The 16,785-nt window shown below is 40.4% G+C and overlaps 1 protein-coding gene across 5 annotated transcripts in view; it reads left to right on the forward strand.

Annotated features, from left to right (window-relative positions):
* Positions 1-16,785, forward strand: part of LOC129756142 (neurabin-1) — a 62,930-nt gene that overhangs the window by 38,448 nt on the left and 7,697 nt on the right. For 3 of the 5 annotated variants that reach the window (XM_055752914.1, XM_055752917.1, XM_055752915.1), the window contains 2 exons: positions 7,343-8,405; positions 9,116-9,393. In XM_055752914.1, the coding sequence (XP_055608889.1) occupies positions 7,343-8,405; positions 9,116-9,393 (1,341 nt within the window). The remainder of the gene's footprint in view (positions 1-7,342; positions 8,406-9,115; positions 9,394-16,785) is intronic. The other 2 variants (XM_055752918.1, XM_055752916.1) reach the window with 2 other exon arrangements.

Genomic DNA, 16,785 nt, shown 5'->3' on the forward strand with positions numbered 1-16,785 from the left:
CCAAAATATATATCCTGATTCGTGTTACGATTCAAGACTAAGGACTTCTCCTCTGACGATTTGAGGTCCGGCCTTTACTCGTAACTGGAGGCTCGCTTGGTTTCTACGACTATCGTGCGCTCCGTCTCTGTTCGTGGCCACTGCTAGAGACCAATGACCTAACGAATCGAGATCTTGGCTCCGCTTGATTTGGTTTGAGGTCCTTTCCTCTTTTGCCCGTTCATGTGCCGATCGAGAGCAGCGTCCGGGGCTTTACGAAACTACTCGGATGATTCCCAGCGAAGACCTCATCCTACACTGACTTGAGTGACTCATCCGCTGACGACGTGAAGTCACTCTATCCGAAAGTATTCCGCTGCGTGAATACTCTTCTCCCTACGAGTTCGACTGCGAAGAGTACCTGTACGAGACAAGATGGATTGTAGGCCGATTGGGTCTATGGGTATGGTCGAACCTAGAACCCCGTTGACATAAAGTCCACCTGGGACAGCAGACCCTGATTCTGACCTCGAACGGTTTACTACTCTTAAATAGTAAGAGGAACCACTGTGGTAGCATAATATTGAGCCGGAGATGAATAAAATAGCTTGGTGACCACGTACGGAGAACTCGCTCCGGAGTCCTAGGTGAATCTCTTTCTACCTATGACAATAGGCAGCGTCATCATCAGTAAAAGTCATCATCGGTGATCACCAAGGCTGAGATTACAGTTGATAAGAGAATGATCCATTGTCTGAAAAACATCGCAATATCCGAGTCCAATCTGGAGACCTGCACACAAATTGATCTTGCCATCACCGACCAGTTGAGCATCCACTCCCGGTTACCTAAGTCGCATGTTGATGCGATCGCTCGTGAACTTTACCTAACTGCTTGCTACTAGTTATAAGAACAAAATTATATTTTTATGCCTAAATCCTAATATATGTACAGTTAGTTGAATCCGCGAGTGTTCTTTATCTGTTCCGCAAAAATCCGAACCAAAAGGGCGTCTCCGAGTCCGAATAACGATCACGAGTTTGGCCTGAGGTCAACGACCTGACACCGACCTGCAAGGGGTGACCAGACGACCAAGGAACCAGGTATTGGCCCATTCCGGATCTCAACAAGGTATATTCGCGCTAGTGCGCTCCAAGGCAATACTCATTAACGAGACCACTTTCAGCAATACCTCCCTCACTGCGACTTGATGCCTGGACTCTCCTAGAACAGACATCTCCTCGCAATGACTCGATGTTCCCTCGAAAAAACCTCTCCTCTTCGCGACTGGAGGCCTGATCTCTCCTCTTACGATTCAAGATCCAACCCCTCCTCTCATCGACTCGAGGTTGACGTACACATATCTTTCCTCTGCACGACTCTCACAAATCGAAATCTGACCTCTCCTCGTAAAGACTCAAGATGAACACGTACATATATCCCTCCTCTTGTTCATAGAAGGAGTGAGCTCTCCTCTTGTGACTCGTGATCCGACCTCTTATCGTAAAGACTCGGGGTTGACCACACAAACCTCTCTTCTTGAAAACTCGAGACCCGACCTCTTCTCTAACGACTAGAGGCCTGACCTTTGATTCGAGGTTCCTGTGGTCACGGCGCTGGAAAACATTCCGGAAAAAGATTTCACAATAGACGTTGTCAAGCAACGCGTACTGGTCGAAGACATGAAGCGGATGGGACTTAACGCAGGTCATGTAGTGCTGAAACTAGATGCTTTTTCGGGGACCAAAAAGTCTTCCAAGTTTCATGGCAATTGTCACAGATGCTGAAGACGAGGTATCCTCAAAAAGGATTGCCGTCAGAAGTCTGCAGGTGAAGCTAATTCAGCAAGCCAGAAAAATGCAGTGAGTTTCGTGGCCAATCGAGGTGGTTCCGAGTAATGGGTAGGCAAGTTGATCTTCAAGCTCGATTCGGAGTCAAGCGATCATTAAGTGAATACAAAGAACGTTTCCGACGTATCCGACTCAACCGATCATCACCAACGTGGCGAAAGATAGAGAATCGATTGTCGCTCGTAAGGCTGGAAAGATCAACGGCGAAAGCAAACAAGCAGTTTCTCATAAAATAAAGGAGACACACTTAAAGACAACCTAATGTCTGTGAAGAAATTGACTGCGGCAGGCATTGGAGACAATTTTTCCGGAAAGGTGGCGTTTCTCAATATGTTCTGGAACGAGCGAGCCACTTTGAACCACCATAACATGCGAAAAAGGCCCAGTAGCATCATGGCGATGCTGTGCGCATTAATGGCGGTAATGCGCGCCAAAAATCATCGGTTTTCCTCGGGCACGAATAGGTTTTTTCGAAGGATCGAGTCAACGTCGATCCTTGATTCGTACCTCTTTTCCATCCAACCACCAGCAGAGACGGCAACAAAGTCGGAGGCCTACGGGCCACAGTCAGAGGCCCGAGCGGCCAAGTCAGAGGCCAACATGGCCATAGTCAGATGCCCAGAGCGTCACGAGTTTGTGTCGTAAGTCCTTGTAGTTCTAAGTTGTAAAGTTAGTAAGAATACAGTCCACTATAAATCGTTGTAATGTTGTATGAAAGAATGTGTGCGGTTATTTATCGAAGGAAAAAAGGTCTGATGCTATCGATCCATGCCATCAAGGGCGATCCTGAACACAAGAAACAAGGAAGTACGTGGAAGTACTACCCGCACGGCTCATATCAGAGAAGTTCTATATGAACTGGAAGTCGAAAGTCGGACTACTTAATGCAAATCTGTGCAAGTCTGAAGCCGATGAGGCATTGACGTCTCTTCCACTTGAGTCAACAAGGAATGCAGGGCAATGATGAGGAACGGCCTGGTTACTGGTGCCGATTTTCAAGGAGAGTAGCTGAATTTCTGTGACGCTTGTGTACAAGGGAAACAGTGTCGTGATCCCTTCAGTGGAACTCGTCAGCGAGCAGCAAGGGTTCTAAAAAGAATCCGTCTGCGAGCCCATCGATCCCCCGGCATGGGATGGTTCCAGATATTTTGTATCTTTCTTCGACGACCGCACGCACTTCGCGCTCGTGTATTTGATGCGGAGAAAATCGGAAGTTTTTGGAAAGTGCCAGCAGTATGAAGAGATGGCACGGCAAAGTTTGACACCATAATTTCAAGATTTACTACCGACCATGGCCGTCATTATCTTTCTAATGCGCAAAAGGACTATTATTCCAGAAAAGGCATCCAAATCGAGACGACGGTAGCGTACACTCCTCAACAAAACGGTGAGACGGAGATTCAACCGAAGCATAGTCGTGAAGGTCCGTGCGACGCTAATCGATCCGAAGGTTCTCAATATGGGGTGATATGGTGTGAAGCTGTCCTCACTGCAGTATACTTGGTAAACCGACGTCCAACAGCAGCCCTTATTAAAGCTATTCCTGCTGAGTTCTGGTAAAGAAACATACCCTGTCTAAAGAAGCTCCGCGTGTTGGTTACTCGCCGCATGGTTACCGGTTGTGGGAACGGAATTCAAGATAAATCGTCATTGCTCGTGACGTGAGGTTTGACGAAAACAACTTTACGTTCGAGAAGTCTCCAGAAGATAAGAAAGTCAAGTCGCTGTCAAGTCAAGTCAAGGCGGGCAAGACGGGAAGTAGACATACAAGTCCCTGAAGTAGATGAAGCCCTAGTTGCTAAATACGATCACGTTGCAACGGAGTCTGATGAAGAGGAAGATTCAGATGAACTTGATTTCCACGAACTGACTGACGAAGATGGACTGTTCGACGAGACTAACGATACCGGAGCGCTCCCTTCGCAATTAGATCAATCCGAGACCGGAGGCAAATCGTTGCGGAGGCGCAAGCTCCCCGGTAAGTTTCTCGACTTCTTTACTGGCGTTAGTGCAAATTCTGTCGCCTCGCACATTACAAACGTTCCGGAAACCTTCAAAGATGTCACGACCAGAGACGACCGTGAGGAATGGCTGCATGCTGTGGTGGAAGAACTGAAATCCATGGATGCCAATCGTGTTTGAAGGTTCGAAACTTGTCCATAGCACGTGAAACCACTGAGGTCAAAGTGGGTCTTCCGAATGAAAAAGGACGAAAATGGTCAAGGAGTGCGATACAAGGCACGCCTCGCGGTAAAAGGGTACCTGCAACACCCCGGAATGGACTACGAAGAGACGCTCAGTTCACGACGATACTAACGGTTTTGGCGGATGCAGTGCGCTTCAGGTTCGAATTCCATCAAATGGACGTTAAAACGGCGGTCTTGCATGAAGATCGGCGTAAAGACATCTACATGGCTGTACCAGATGGTGATGTGCCTCCACGGAACATGGTTTGCAAGCTCCAAAATAATGGAATGAAATATACAGCGGACAAAAACTGAAGCTGGGATTCGTTTGATTACTCCACAACTATTGCCTGTACGTAAGGTACAAGAAAGAGGATGAGCTGTACGTTATTTTGTATGTCGACGACCTGCTTATTGCCGGAAGGAAGTTGGTGTCAATCCAAAAACTCAAGAAAGAACTATCAGCCATGTTCGTAATGATTGACTGCGGTGAAGCTTGCCATTTTCTCGGAATAAAGCTGTCCCACGACCTAAATGCAGGATGTTTGTCACTGTCACAGGAAGCTCAGGTTAGGAAATTTTTGCAGCGATTTGGTATGGCCGACTGCAATGCTTGCAGAATGCTCATGGACAAAGGACTACAACTGAGCCAAGGTCCAACCACGAAGGAATCGTATCGAGAGCTGTTAAGAGCATTATGTACCATGCTATGTGTATGACCGGACATCTGCTTTCCGGTGGGATACGTGGGACGTTTCAACAGAATCCTACGGAGAGCCATTGGCAGGCCCTGAAGCGGATCGTCCGATATTTACGAGGAACGCCCCAACTCTCTGAAATATCAACGTGGCGAGGACTTGGAAGCTCTGATTGGATTTGCGGACGCAGACGGGACCGCTAATTACGAGGATCGGAAATCTTTGAGCGGTTTCAAGTTTAAGGTCTTTGGTTCGACGGTTTCTTGGTCCAGTAAGAAGCAGACGACGGTGGCGATGTCTTCAAGCGAAGCAGAATATGTTGTCCGGACTCCTCCATGACATGAAGTTTAAGGATTTTGAGATGCCGGTCACCATTTACGAGGTCTACCGAGGTTGTATCGGTATGGCCGAAAACGTGTAGCAGCTTTTTATAGGAGAACATGCTGTAGAAGGACGATTGCAGATCGAAGCCATTGGAACACAATACCAGTTAGCCGACTTGTTCACCAACGCTTTGGAAGCAACCCGTTTTCAAGAGCTGTGATCCATACTAGGACTAACGAATTAAGAGGGGTTAAAATCGAAGCAATAAAGATTATAATCATATATAAGTAGTAAACTACACTGTTTAGAATAAATACCGTTCTTCAAACCATCCTGAGTCCCTCATTATTCAAGACAGATTCTCCTCGAAGGTGGAGCATCCGACGGTGACGACATCCTACACCGACTCAAGAGGCTCGCCCGGCATCGAGAACCTCTCAAACCGTGGGTATTCCCTGATAGTCTATCCTCGCAGTTTCCCCCGTAGGATGCGACACTATTCGGATACTTCCCGGCTGTGGGGTATTCACTACACACTCTTATCTTAGTGGATCGGACGGACGGACGGACGGACGGACGGACGGACACTACTCAGAGGCTCCCCGGTGGTGGTGTCATACTACACCGCTCGCAGACTGCTGTTGACTCCAGCTCCTTAGCAGGGTCATCATGATCCGGGTAAATCCATCGCTGCCCGCATACCAAGTGGTGTACCACGCTATCAACCGTTGTGTAAATTCTTTAGAAGGCATGTATGTAGGCACGTGTCGGATAGAGTGGCGAGGCCACGTTTCCGAACCGGTAGTGGTACTTCCTGAAGCAGTCATGACCAGTTGGGAACTGTGTCATGTAGATGTCCACTTCACCGTTCACCCTTTATGCGGGATTAGACGATGGGTCCATCTACTTCTCGCTGAGCTGTCCCACAGCTGCTGCTAGTGGGACAACGATTCCTTCTTGGCGAATTCTCGCACGTTGGGCGTGTCCTTTTTGTCGTAGCAATAGACATCCTCCTCTAACAAAAGCGAGAAGGGTACGACGTTCACCATTACGCAAGGCCACTTCGGACGAAATGGTCCACTGATAACCCGCAAGTTCATCAGTCGTTGTACGCTATAACTGAGTCTCTGCAGGTTACACTGTTTTCCCAGGGCCGGCCTCCAGGTCGCCATCCAATATTGACGTGGCCACGCTCTACAATATCCTCCTGCTACAGCGGATTACCGAGGAGTTCGACATGATCCGTGTGAATGCATCCGTGGTTCTTGCCGCTCTTTTACACGCGTACTCGACGTAGCTTGTAAAACTGCAATTGCACGTTTGGACCCGATGTTACACGAGCCAACTGCCATTGTACCTGTTGCTGATCAGCACCATCTCGATTTTGTGGTGAGCTAGACGCAAACTCTTTGAGCGCATCCCTTTGGTTGGCCCTTGGATCCCTTGGAAGTGCGGAAATCCTTTACGAAGGGCTGGCGCCATGTTAGCCTAAACGCTTACGAAGGCCCATACTCACAGCCAGCTTGACGCAAGATGTATCCGATGTCCGTATCAACTAGATGATCAATCCAGCTACAGATAGCGAGGCTTCTCCAAGAAATTCTCTAGATTAATATCGGGGCGGAAGATTGACAAGTTATTTCTATCCTCTGGCAGTTTCAGGTAGATTTCACTTCCTCTACCAAGATAGTTGAAAAATTTGCTCCAGGCACGTTGGAATGAATTAAGTTTGGGAATGTCGTTCCGTCGTATAGCTGAAAGGTTGGCAGACGTTTCCACTATAGACGACTAGGAGGTCGAACTCCTTACTAGGGCGAAAAAGGGAGTATAATTCAAGAAAAATACCGGTAGTCCCCAATGCGATGATCGTAGTAAAAATTGATGAGTGTGTCCGATGAGGAGGCAATTTACTGTAGTAAAAGAATGACTGTTGCTATGTCTTCGTGAGAAACAACGAAAGTTTCGTCCCTCAAAAAAGCAGGAAAAAGGCAGAAGTAAATACGTTCATTGTGTGATACAAAGGGTTAATAGAAATCCACTTCTTGTTTCCGAATAGGTCAGTAAAATTATTCTGACAATTATTTGAAATAAAATTGAAAATCGACTAAGTCGATAATCCGCTGAGGATGCTAGCAAGTAGCTAGTGAAATACTGCATAATATTTGGGTCTTTCAAATACTGTGGCTGAATTCAAGGGAATCATCGACTACTTTGAAATCATATTTACATTCAGCTAAGAGGTTCTTCAAACCTTTGAATATAAGTGAGGATTTTCAATGTCTAACTTCATTCTCCTCTCTTCCAGATCCAATTCCAGGAGTACTACCTGCAGCACCTGCAAGAGAAAGACACCGAGTACAATGCGCTGGTCAAGAAGCTCAAGGATCGGGTCATCAACTTGGAACAGGAGCTGCAGGAAACCCAACGGAAGGCCGGCTTCCCGGTGATCCTGCCCTACGACAGCGCCAGCCTGAAGCTGACACCGCAGATGAGCCGGAAGCAACCGCCGAAACCGGTCTTCCAGAAGCTGGAAACCGAACTATCGGATACCGAGTTTTCGGATCTCTCGCCGGACGGTGAAGGGGAAGACGGAAAGACGGCCACCGTCGAACGCAAGCTACCAGCCAAAGATGACGACCTGGACACGGCCGTGCCGCAGCACGAGCTACTGGACAACTCCCTGAACAAAGGTAAGAGCGATCTGGTTGCCAGGGGTGGACGGCCTAAGAGGCTACCGGGGAAGAAGAGCAACAGCAACAGCGGATCGGATTGTGCGTTGGATGAAAGTGAGGAGGAAATTACCGACTCCACGTCGATTTCACACGAATACAGCGGGTTGTATAGCACCCCGCAGATAATTAACCGACCAAAGTTGAACAGTTTTAAAAATGGAAGTCAAGAGAATTCGGGTCTTCCCGTGTACGCCCAGGTCAACAAGGATCGAGGCGACCATCAGAACCAAAACATTGGGCCTACTCAGCACACGACGATTCCGAACATCTATCGGAACACTTCGTCGGATAACAACAAAATCAACTCGAGCTACAGCTCCGATCTCAATGCTTCGTCGTATGACAGTGATCTCGGGTCTTCCACCGATAAGCTCAAGGACAGTGGTGTATCGAGCGAAAGCTGGATGTACCCTTCGCGAAGGCCGACAAAAGGTTTGAAGGGTATCACCCCACCGTTGTTGGCCGAGCAGCTTAAGGAACGGTTGGCTGAGCGGCGAACCCTGGACGATGGATCTTCGCGGGATTCGAGCGATGACTACTCGGAGATCAACCAGCGGCACATGAGTCCGGCTGTTTCGCTGTCCCAGAATCTGCTGGTAGAAATTAAGAAGGCCGTTAACGAAGCTCAGCCAAAAGGTAAGATTTGGCTTTGAATTTTGGTGTTTGCCTTCGATGTTCGTGTGTTACAGTTTTTGAAAAATATTTTTGTCAAATTTTAGCAGAGTTTTGAAGTAGTGCTTCCCAAAACTTAATCCTCATTGGTTATGGAAATTGCACATCGTTACAAACATTCCAAAGATTATAATTTTAGAATACACTTATCGGTTTAATACTTATGAAAACCCTTTCAAAACATACACACGTAAATTTATCCGCACTAATTGTTAGTAACTGGATTAAGTATTTGGGAAACACTCTTTTGTATAATATTCTGAATGACATAGGAAGTTTATTGATATGCCGTTTTTCGAACTGCGCTTCCTTCCGGTTGCAACTACGATACGTCGTAGTAAAAACAATTTTACTTTTTTCACATTAGCCTGGTTTTTCGTAATAAAAATGCGTAGAACCAAAAGATAACTGTAGTTCTTTTGGTGTTTTCTTTCTCTTTTTTGACTGCATCATCTCCAAACAAAAACAAAAAAAAAAACAAAATGCATCCACACCACCAACCATTGCATTTGTAAAACCAAAAAAAAAAACAATCAATCAATCAAAAACCAATCCGGATTGTCGGTGTTTGCGCGTGTGCCTTCTTCTCTTGCTCGACACAATCAACCAACAACTACCAACCAACCAACAACAACATCAACCAACAACACACGTGTCCCACGTGGTCGCTACAGTGAAAAACATTCTTCCACACAATCTATCCCCTCCAGGCAGTAGCAGCCCTTGGCAGCAGCAGCAACCGGGCCATCAGCAATCGTCGTCGTCGATAGGGGGTGGTTCGCAGGGTCCCCCGTCGCCGTCGAGCGTCTCGAGTGGATCGACATCGCCCGGGGCGTACTCGCCGAGCCGGACCCTGGACCTGTCCGGGTCCACGTCCAGCTTCACCAGCGACCGGATCCGGGATCTGCACCAGTGGAAGAATGGACCCGTCGAGGAGTGGTCGAATGAACAGGTGAGTTTGGGGATGGATAGTCTTTGAAATTAGTAATTATGATTTTCGATATAATTTTTAAAGAATTGTAGTTTTCGTTCGATCAAAAAAGTATAAAGATAACAATCCAAAAAATAGGAAATTTTCACCCAATATTGATGTATCTTCGTGAATCGCTTGACATTATATCTTTGAATTTATTAATTTTGAACTTTTGGGGATTGAACGGCTTCGTCAGTCAATTGTGGGAATAACAACATTGCACAGGGGATACTTCAGTGACAATACGCCTCAACTGTTCGTCTTGGCCGATTTTTATACATTTCATTTGATGAAAAATCGGCGATTGAAATCGATGCATAAAATTCAGATAAAATTATTTTACCTTGAACTAAACCCTATATAAGGATTATGTTATGAAGAGTCGTTCGGCATTTCTAATTTGAACTCTGTAGATGGTCTTTACGCTTGAACACCTTTCTAAGATAGATAGACATCTCTGAAATGAGTAAAAAAGGTGAAAAATCTGTAAAATCAAATTATTTACCGAATAGTCTACAGTAGTGATACTTACTCGAGTAGCGATTGTCTGATAGAGAAAGCTTGAGATTTTTTTTACTCTCTGGAGCCACCGTTTTAGGCAAAGCTATTTTTTTACCTTTCTCACCGAAAGGTACAGCTATCGGTCGATTTGGGAGATCATTATTATACCTTTATTGATATCTATCGAATCCGCTCTACGAGCTCTCATGTCTGTATATTTGTGTGTATAAGTGTGAATTTTTGTATCCTTCGTTCTCTATGTTTTTACGAAACTGGGCTGCACAATTGAAATGATTTTTATCTTTAAAAAAAATGGTTTTTTTCTCATCTTCAATCTATGAGATACAGAAAAATAAACAAAATAGTTTAAAAAAAAATCATAGTAAATGTTATGTATAACAGAGTCACTCAATTTGGCTTGCTAGCAATATCCAGCAATAACTATTCAAGATGATCAAAATTATGACGTCATATTTTTCATGACGTCAAAGGCACGATAGGCGATATCACGTAAGTAAACGAGGGGAAGGCTTGATAAAATGACAACCGTCATGAAAATGTATTACCAAACCAACAAAGTTGGTTGGGTTTAATTTATTGTATTATTGTAGTCAAACCTGATTCTAAAATTAGAAGCTTTTGCCTTTCGTTCCAAAAAGCTACTTGAGCACGAACGGCATGAAATAATTTCGTTCATCAGCACATTGACAGAAACCAGACAAATCTAGTGAAACATTTCATAAGGGCGAAACTGCCAAATGTGAACAAATCCAGTTAACGGTCAATCTGGATGGGGGTAAAACTCAAAAATATCCAAAATTTACCGAAAAAAGTAAAAGTTCTTTGAAACCAACGAACAGTAAGTGAAAATCATGCACATTTCTTTATTTTCTTGAATAAAAAGTAGTCGATTTTTTAAAAATTGGATTCGATTGGATGTTCCGAAATTTCAAACGCGATTTTCTCGTTTCGAGCTAACTTCATAAAGTTAACTTCATAAATCTACATAAATGACAAAATTGAAACAATTGAAAAAATAATTACAATATTGACTGTATAAATAAACTAAAATGGTACAAAAGACAAAAATAACAAAAATTACAAAATTAAAAAAAAATTGAGAAATTGATTGAAATGAAAAAAATTGATCTAAATTGACAAATTACAACAGTCGACAATAAGGATAAAATGGCCTAAAAAGAGAAAATCCATAATAAATTGTCCGATTATTGGCCCCGATGTCGTGATCTACAGATATTAGTTTTATTCAGCTTTTAAACTTAAATCGAAATATATTTGAAATTTCGAAGACTGTATAAAAACGAAACAGATTTCCTGAAAAAAAGTTTATCAAAACTTATTAGCTTTAGAAAATCTTGATGGTTTTTCAAAAAGCAGACCATTTTCCACCACTGGGCATCTTAAAAAATCAAAATATAAACATCTGTGTATCACGTTTGATAACGACGAATTCAGCGATATTAGTCTAAAAAAAAACTAATTTTTACAATGCCCTTTCAAAAATCGATCCTCATATCTCTACTTTTGCCTACCTTTTTCCCTCTTCCCTCTAATCTTCGGTTCAGATTATATTCGAGTGGGATTTTTCGAAAAAAATTGCATGCAAACCAAGAAGCTACTTACCGTTGATGTTTAAATTAAGGCAGTAACGACACCTGTATTCCGCCTTCAATTATGCAATGCATACAAGGCGGCATATTATTTTCATGAATCGTCGTTTAAACGTCAAAATTTTTGTCATCAATCCACCGACTAGTGCGAAGTTTCAAATTTTACCCTCTTATAGAGTGATTTTCAATAAAACTTTTTTAATGCTGAAAAGCACCAGCATTGACAACTATCTAATAAGGTTTTGTTTTGTTCTGGCACATTCTTGCAGATTCATCCGTGTTAATTCACTCAAATTTCGTTGAAGATTTTAAAGCTGATAAATTATAATTATTTGATAAAGAGTTGTTTTAAAAATAGTTAAAATAACAGAGTTAAATTTTTACTATGCTGTTTATGTTTATGTTTTAGTAGTCATGATTTTTATATGTGTGCATTAGACTGCCCCAAATTTGTATGGGAAATTCAAAACCTGTGAAATGTTATGCGCTGCAGGTTAAAATTGATCCTTGGCCTAGTACAAGATCTCATGCCAAATTTGGGCCAGATCGGATCACGTTTAGGGGTCGCTCAACGAGCCTGAAGTTTGTATGGGATTTTGAGACATTTTGTTCGGGAGAAACATGAAAAACCAGTTTTTCATCAATAACTTTGGTTCCCGTCGGCCGATTTCTTTTAAAAACGGGTTTTCTTAAAGCCTAAATTATGAAAAATATTTCATCCGAAGACTGCATTTCAATTAGAGTTAAGATAAGAAAGTTATAAGGCTTCAAAAATGGGTTAACTTTTTTAAGGATGGTATTCATCACTGTTAATGAGTCGAGGCGGTCGAACATATTGACGCCTCATTAACAGTGCTGAATACCACCGTTAAAAAAGTTAACCCATTTTTGAAGCCTTATAACTTTCTTATCTTAACTCTAATTGAAATGCAGTCTTCGGATGAAATATTTTTCATAATTTAGGCTTTAAGAAAACCCGTTTTTGAAAGAAATCGGCCGACGGGAACCAAAGTTATTGATGAAAAACTGGTTTTTCATGTTTCTCCCGAACAAAATGTCTCAAAATCCCATACAAACTTCAGGCTCGTTGAGCGACCCCTAAACGTGATCCGTTCTGGCCCAAATTTGGCATGAGATCTTGTACTACGCCAAAGATCAATTTTAGCCTGCAGCGTATAACTTTTTCAAAAGTCAGGTCATTTGGGGCACTCTAGTGTGCATAGTTCAAGGTTTATAATTACAACAAAGTTAGAAGACTGGCATTAAATAATCTAGCTGGTGTTACAACATTGATAACATTGAAAAAAATTACCAAATTAAGACATCATCGACGAAAATGACAAAATCGAAAAAAATTATGAAATTGACAAAATAAACAAAATATATTGACAAAATTGATGAAACAGAAAATTGACCATATTGGCCAGAATGACAAATTTGAATGTACAAAAATGACAAAATTGAATAAAATTGATGCAACTAACAAAAATGTCTACATTGACAAAATTGAAAAAATTACAAAAAATACACAAATCACAAAAATGATAAAATGACAAAAATGAAAAAAATGACAAAAATGACAAAAATGACAAAAATGACAAAAATGACAAAAATGACAAAAATGACAAAAATGACAAAAATGACAAAAATGACAAAAATGACAAAAATGACAAAAATGACAAAAATGACAAAAATGACAAAAATGACAAAAATGACAAAAATGACAAAAATGACAAAAATGACAAAAATGACAAAAATGACAAAAATGACAAAAATGACAAAAATGACAAAAATGACAAAAATGACAAAAATGACAAAAATGACAAAAATGACAAAAATGACAAAAATGACAAAAATGACAAAAATGACAAAAATGACAAAAATGACAAAAATGACAAGAATGACAAAAATGACAAAAATGACAAAAATGACAAAAATGATGAAAATGACAAAATGACAAAATGACAAAAATGACAAAAATTATGAAAATGACAAAAATGATAAAATGACAAAAATGACAAAAATGTCAAAAATGACAAAAAGGACAAAAAGGACAAAAAGGACAAAAATGACAAAAATTACAAAAATGACAAAAATGACAAAAATGATAAAAATCACAAAAATCACAAAATTGACAAAAATTAACATATTGACAAAATTGACATTACATATTGGCAAATTTGATGAAACTGACAAAATTGTCCAAATCGACCATTTTGGCCAAATTGAAAAAAATCACAAAATTGAGAAAAATTGACAAACGAGCCGATACTGACAAAATTTAAAAAAATACCAAATTGAATGACTTGCAAAATCGACAAAATTAACACAATTGAGAAAATTGACAAAATTGAAAATATTGACATTTCAAATTTGTCAAAATTTTTAATATCTATAGTTAAAAAAATGACAAAAATGATAAAAATGATTTGATATAATTCGATCGATTATTGTACTCTACGTTACCGCATCTTATTTGACTCCACACACTTGAGAGGTTTAATTATTTGAAACACATGGTTAGGCATCTTTTTTCTAAATTGTTTCCTTTATTATTATACATCTTCCATTTTAAAGTTTCCATATGCTGTGACACCAAAAAGAGTAAATTGAGTGTGATTTCAGTGAGAATTCAGTCATTCAAAAGTCTTCAATTAGCTGCAAATCATGTTATTTATATGAAAATTATGATTATTCAAAATACCTTTGTCCTATAATCAATTTTGTATTTTAATTTCTTTTTGGTTAAGTGCATAATCAAAATTAAAAATTTAAAAAATCAATCATTTGTTTATTTTTTTATGCCATGTGAATCTTTCTATTTTGGAAACGAGCTACCTTATAATTTTTGTGCCAATTAAAAAATTTATTATGTGAAATTTTCTGCTGAACAAGTTTTTGTGTGTTTACGGGTTTTGATCACCGCTAGTTGTTGTTATCTTTTTAAGTTGATATTTTTCGGTGATTGTCGAATCAAATAATAACAATTTTTTAACGTTTCGGCCTACTGGATGATTTCAGCCATCTTCAGAAAAACTGTATTTCGAAAAAATATAAAAACTTTAAATTAACACACTTTATGACTTGCAATTATTTCACTTTTTCGCACTTACAAATTGTGTCGCCGCGTGCTTTCGTTATGGCTGTCTTACTTAATTTGAATCCCAACTCTTAACTGCTTCTAACAGCTGGTGTCCAGCATTCTCGGCGTCGGTGTCGGCGTCGCCGTGATGTCGGCTGGAGTCCTCGTGTTTGAGGTCGTCGTGTTTGAATTAGTTTGGATTTTGAATTGAGGCGTCTCTCTTAGTTTTTTAATTATTGAACTATATATTTTAGAGATTTCAATGGAATCTTGTTTGATATTTACTGCATTTCCTTTCTTAAGTTTAATGTGTAATGTTTCAGCTGTTTTCCTTTTTCCTTCTTGATGAGCTTTTAGTTTGTTTTTCTAAAGTGAATTTTATGCTAGCGCATTGGCTGTTGAATTCGGTCAGTACGCAATCTATATCACTTTCCTTGCCTATAACCAAACAGTCATCAACATACCGTTTGTACATCACGAGGGTGATGCCTTTATCCCGTAGGTTTTGGATAGCTTTTTCTTCGAGTTGTTCCATTAAGAGAGACGCTATTACAGGAGATAAAGGGGATCCCATCGGTGTGCCAAACGTCTGCTCGAAGATTCTACCGCTGTACTGAAAAAACGACGCCCCGAGGATTGTGGTTAGGGCACGTTTGAATTCAGTCCAAGGTATCGGCGTGTATGCGCTGATTTCCCGCCACTTTTCTTCTATTATTTCGAATACATTTTGTACTGGAACGTTCGTGTAAAGCGACACTAGAATTTTTCGTTTTCGTTCAATGTAAATTGCCTACAAATTTGTTGCCTATGAAGTTTAGTCAAATTTATTCCATTTTATTGAATCAAAGCAATCGAAAGATTCCTTTAATTCAACCACGGTAAAAGAACTTCTTTCTACCGTTGTTGAATTCAAGGGAATCTTTCGATTACTTTGATTCAGATGAATTATTCAACCAAGTTCACAACAAATATGAGAGTCCATTTTATTGGTTTTAACAGTTATTTTTTACTATCCTCCCTTCGGGATGTTTCAACTCCAAGTGACCAAAGAAGGATTTCAAATTTCTTTCGGCCTTATTGAGTCCTAAAAATAAGAATAACTGAAAATCAGATAATCAAATCATAGAAAGTTGAATTTGACCTTTTTTTTTGCAACTGATTTATTTGAAACGGCTCATACGATTAGGTTTTAAGGATCCAAACTTGTTTTTTTTTTGTTTTTAGAATCGTTTGCTTAGCTTAGCACTTTTTTTTAGAAGAAAAAAGAAGATAGAAAGGGAAACATGAAAATTGAAAGGATTATAGACGAAGATCGATAGCTTTTAGAAAAAGGTAGATTTCATACATGTAGACCAAATCTAGCACAGCTAGTACTTTTCTCACTGGAACGTTAGGTAATTTTCCTCGTAAAATGAAATTTAAAAAAAAAATCGAAACAAAATTCAATGATAATGTAGTAATTTGTAAAAAAAACTATAAAAAATGGTCTTTAGTGAACAAATTAAAAAAAAAGTTACTGATGAGATGAGTGACCTGCTTAAAAAAGTGACACACTTACTAAAAAGTGATCAACTTCAAGCCCTGCACACCGTGTTTGCTCTTTTTTGATGTTTATAGATATCTGCTTTTAAGGCTTAGATAATGATAATGATAAATCTGTTCAACGAGTTCATTGAAACATAAGTCGGATAGCACTTTGTACTGATAAGAGTTTATCATAACTACCATTGATTACTTTTTAAAAACTTTTGGTATGACTTTGAATTTATACAGGGTCCGGCAATTGAACTAGCAAATAATTTGATCAAAACAAAAAAATTATTTCAAATTTAATACAATTTAAACAAAACAGATTATATTTTCAAAATCCATTGGCGCCTTTCGATTTTTTGTCCTTGAGCTTAACCACTCGCTGCAGAAGCTCAAGGTACATATTCTAAAAAGCCCGCAGGTGGTTTTTGTGGTATTTTATCCCAGGACTCAACTAGATGGCGCTTCAGAACTACCAACCTGTCATGTTTTGTAGCGTAGACTTCGGGCTTCTGTATACCCTAGACAGCCAAGTCCATATGGTTCAGGTCCGGCAAACTCGAAATTAACCCTCGAAAAAAAAATTTTGCTTCTGTTCGAACGAGAGGTTTTGAAACCTTAAGATCT

Source organism: Uranotaenia lowii, chromosome 3 (assembly GCF_029784155.1).
Source record: "Uranotaenia lowii strain MFRU-FL chromosome 3, ASM2978415v1, whole genome shotgun sequence".
Lineage (NCBI taxonomy): Eukaryota > Metazoa > Arthropoda > Insecta > Diptera > Culicidae > Uranotaenia > Uranotaenia lowii.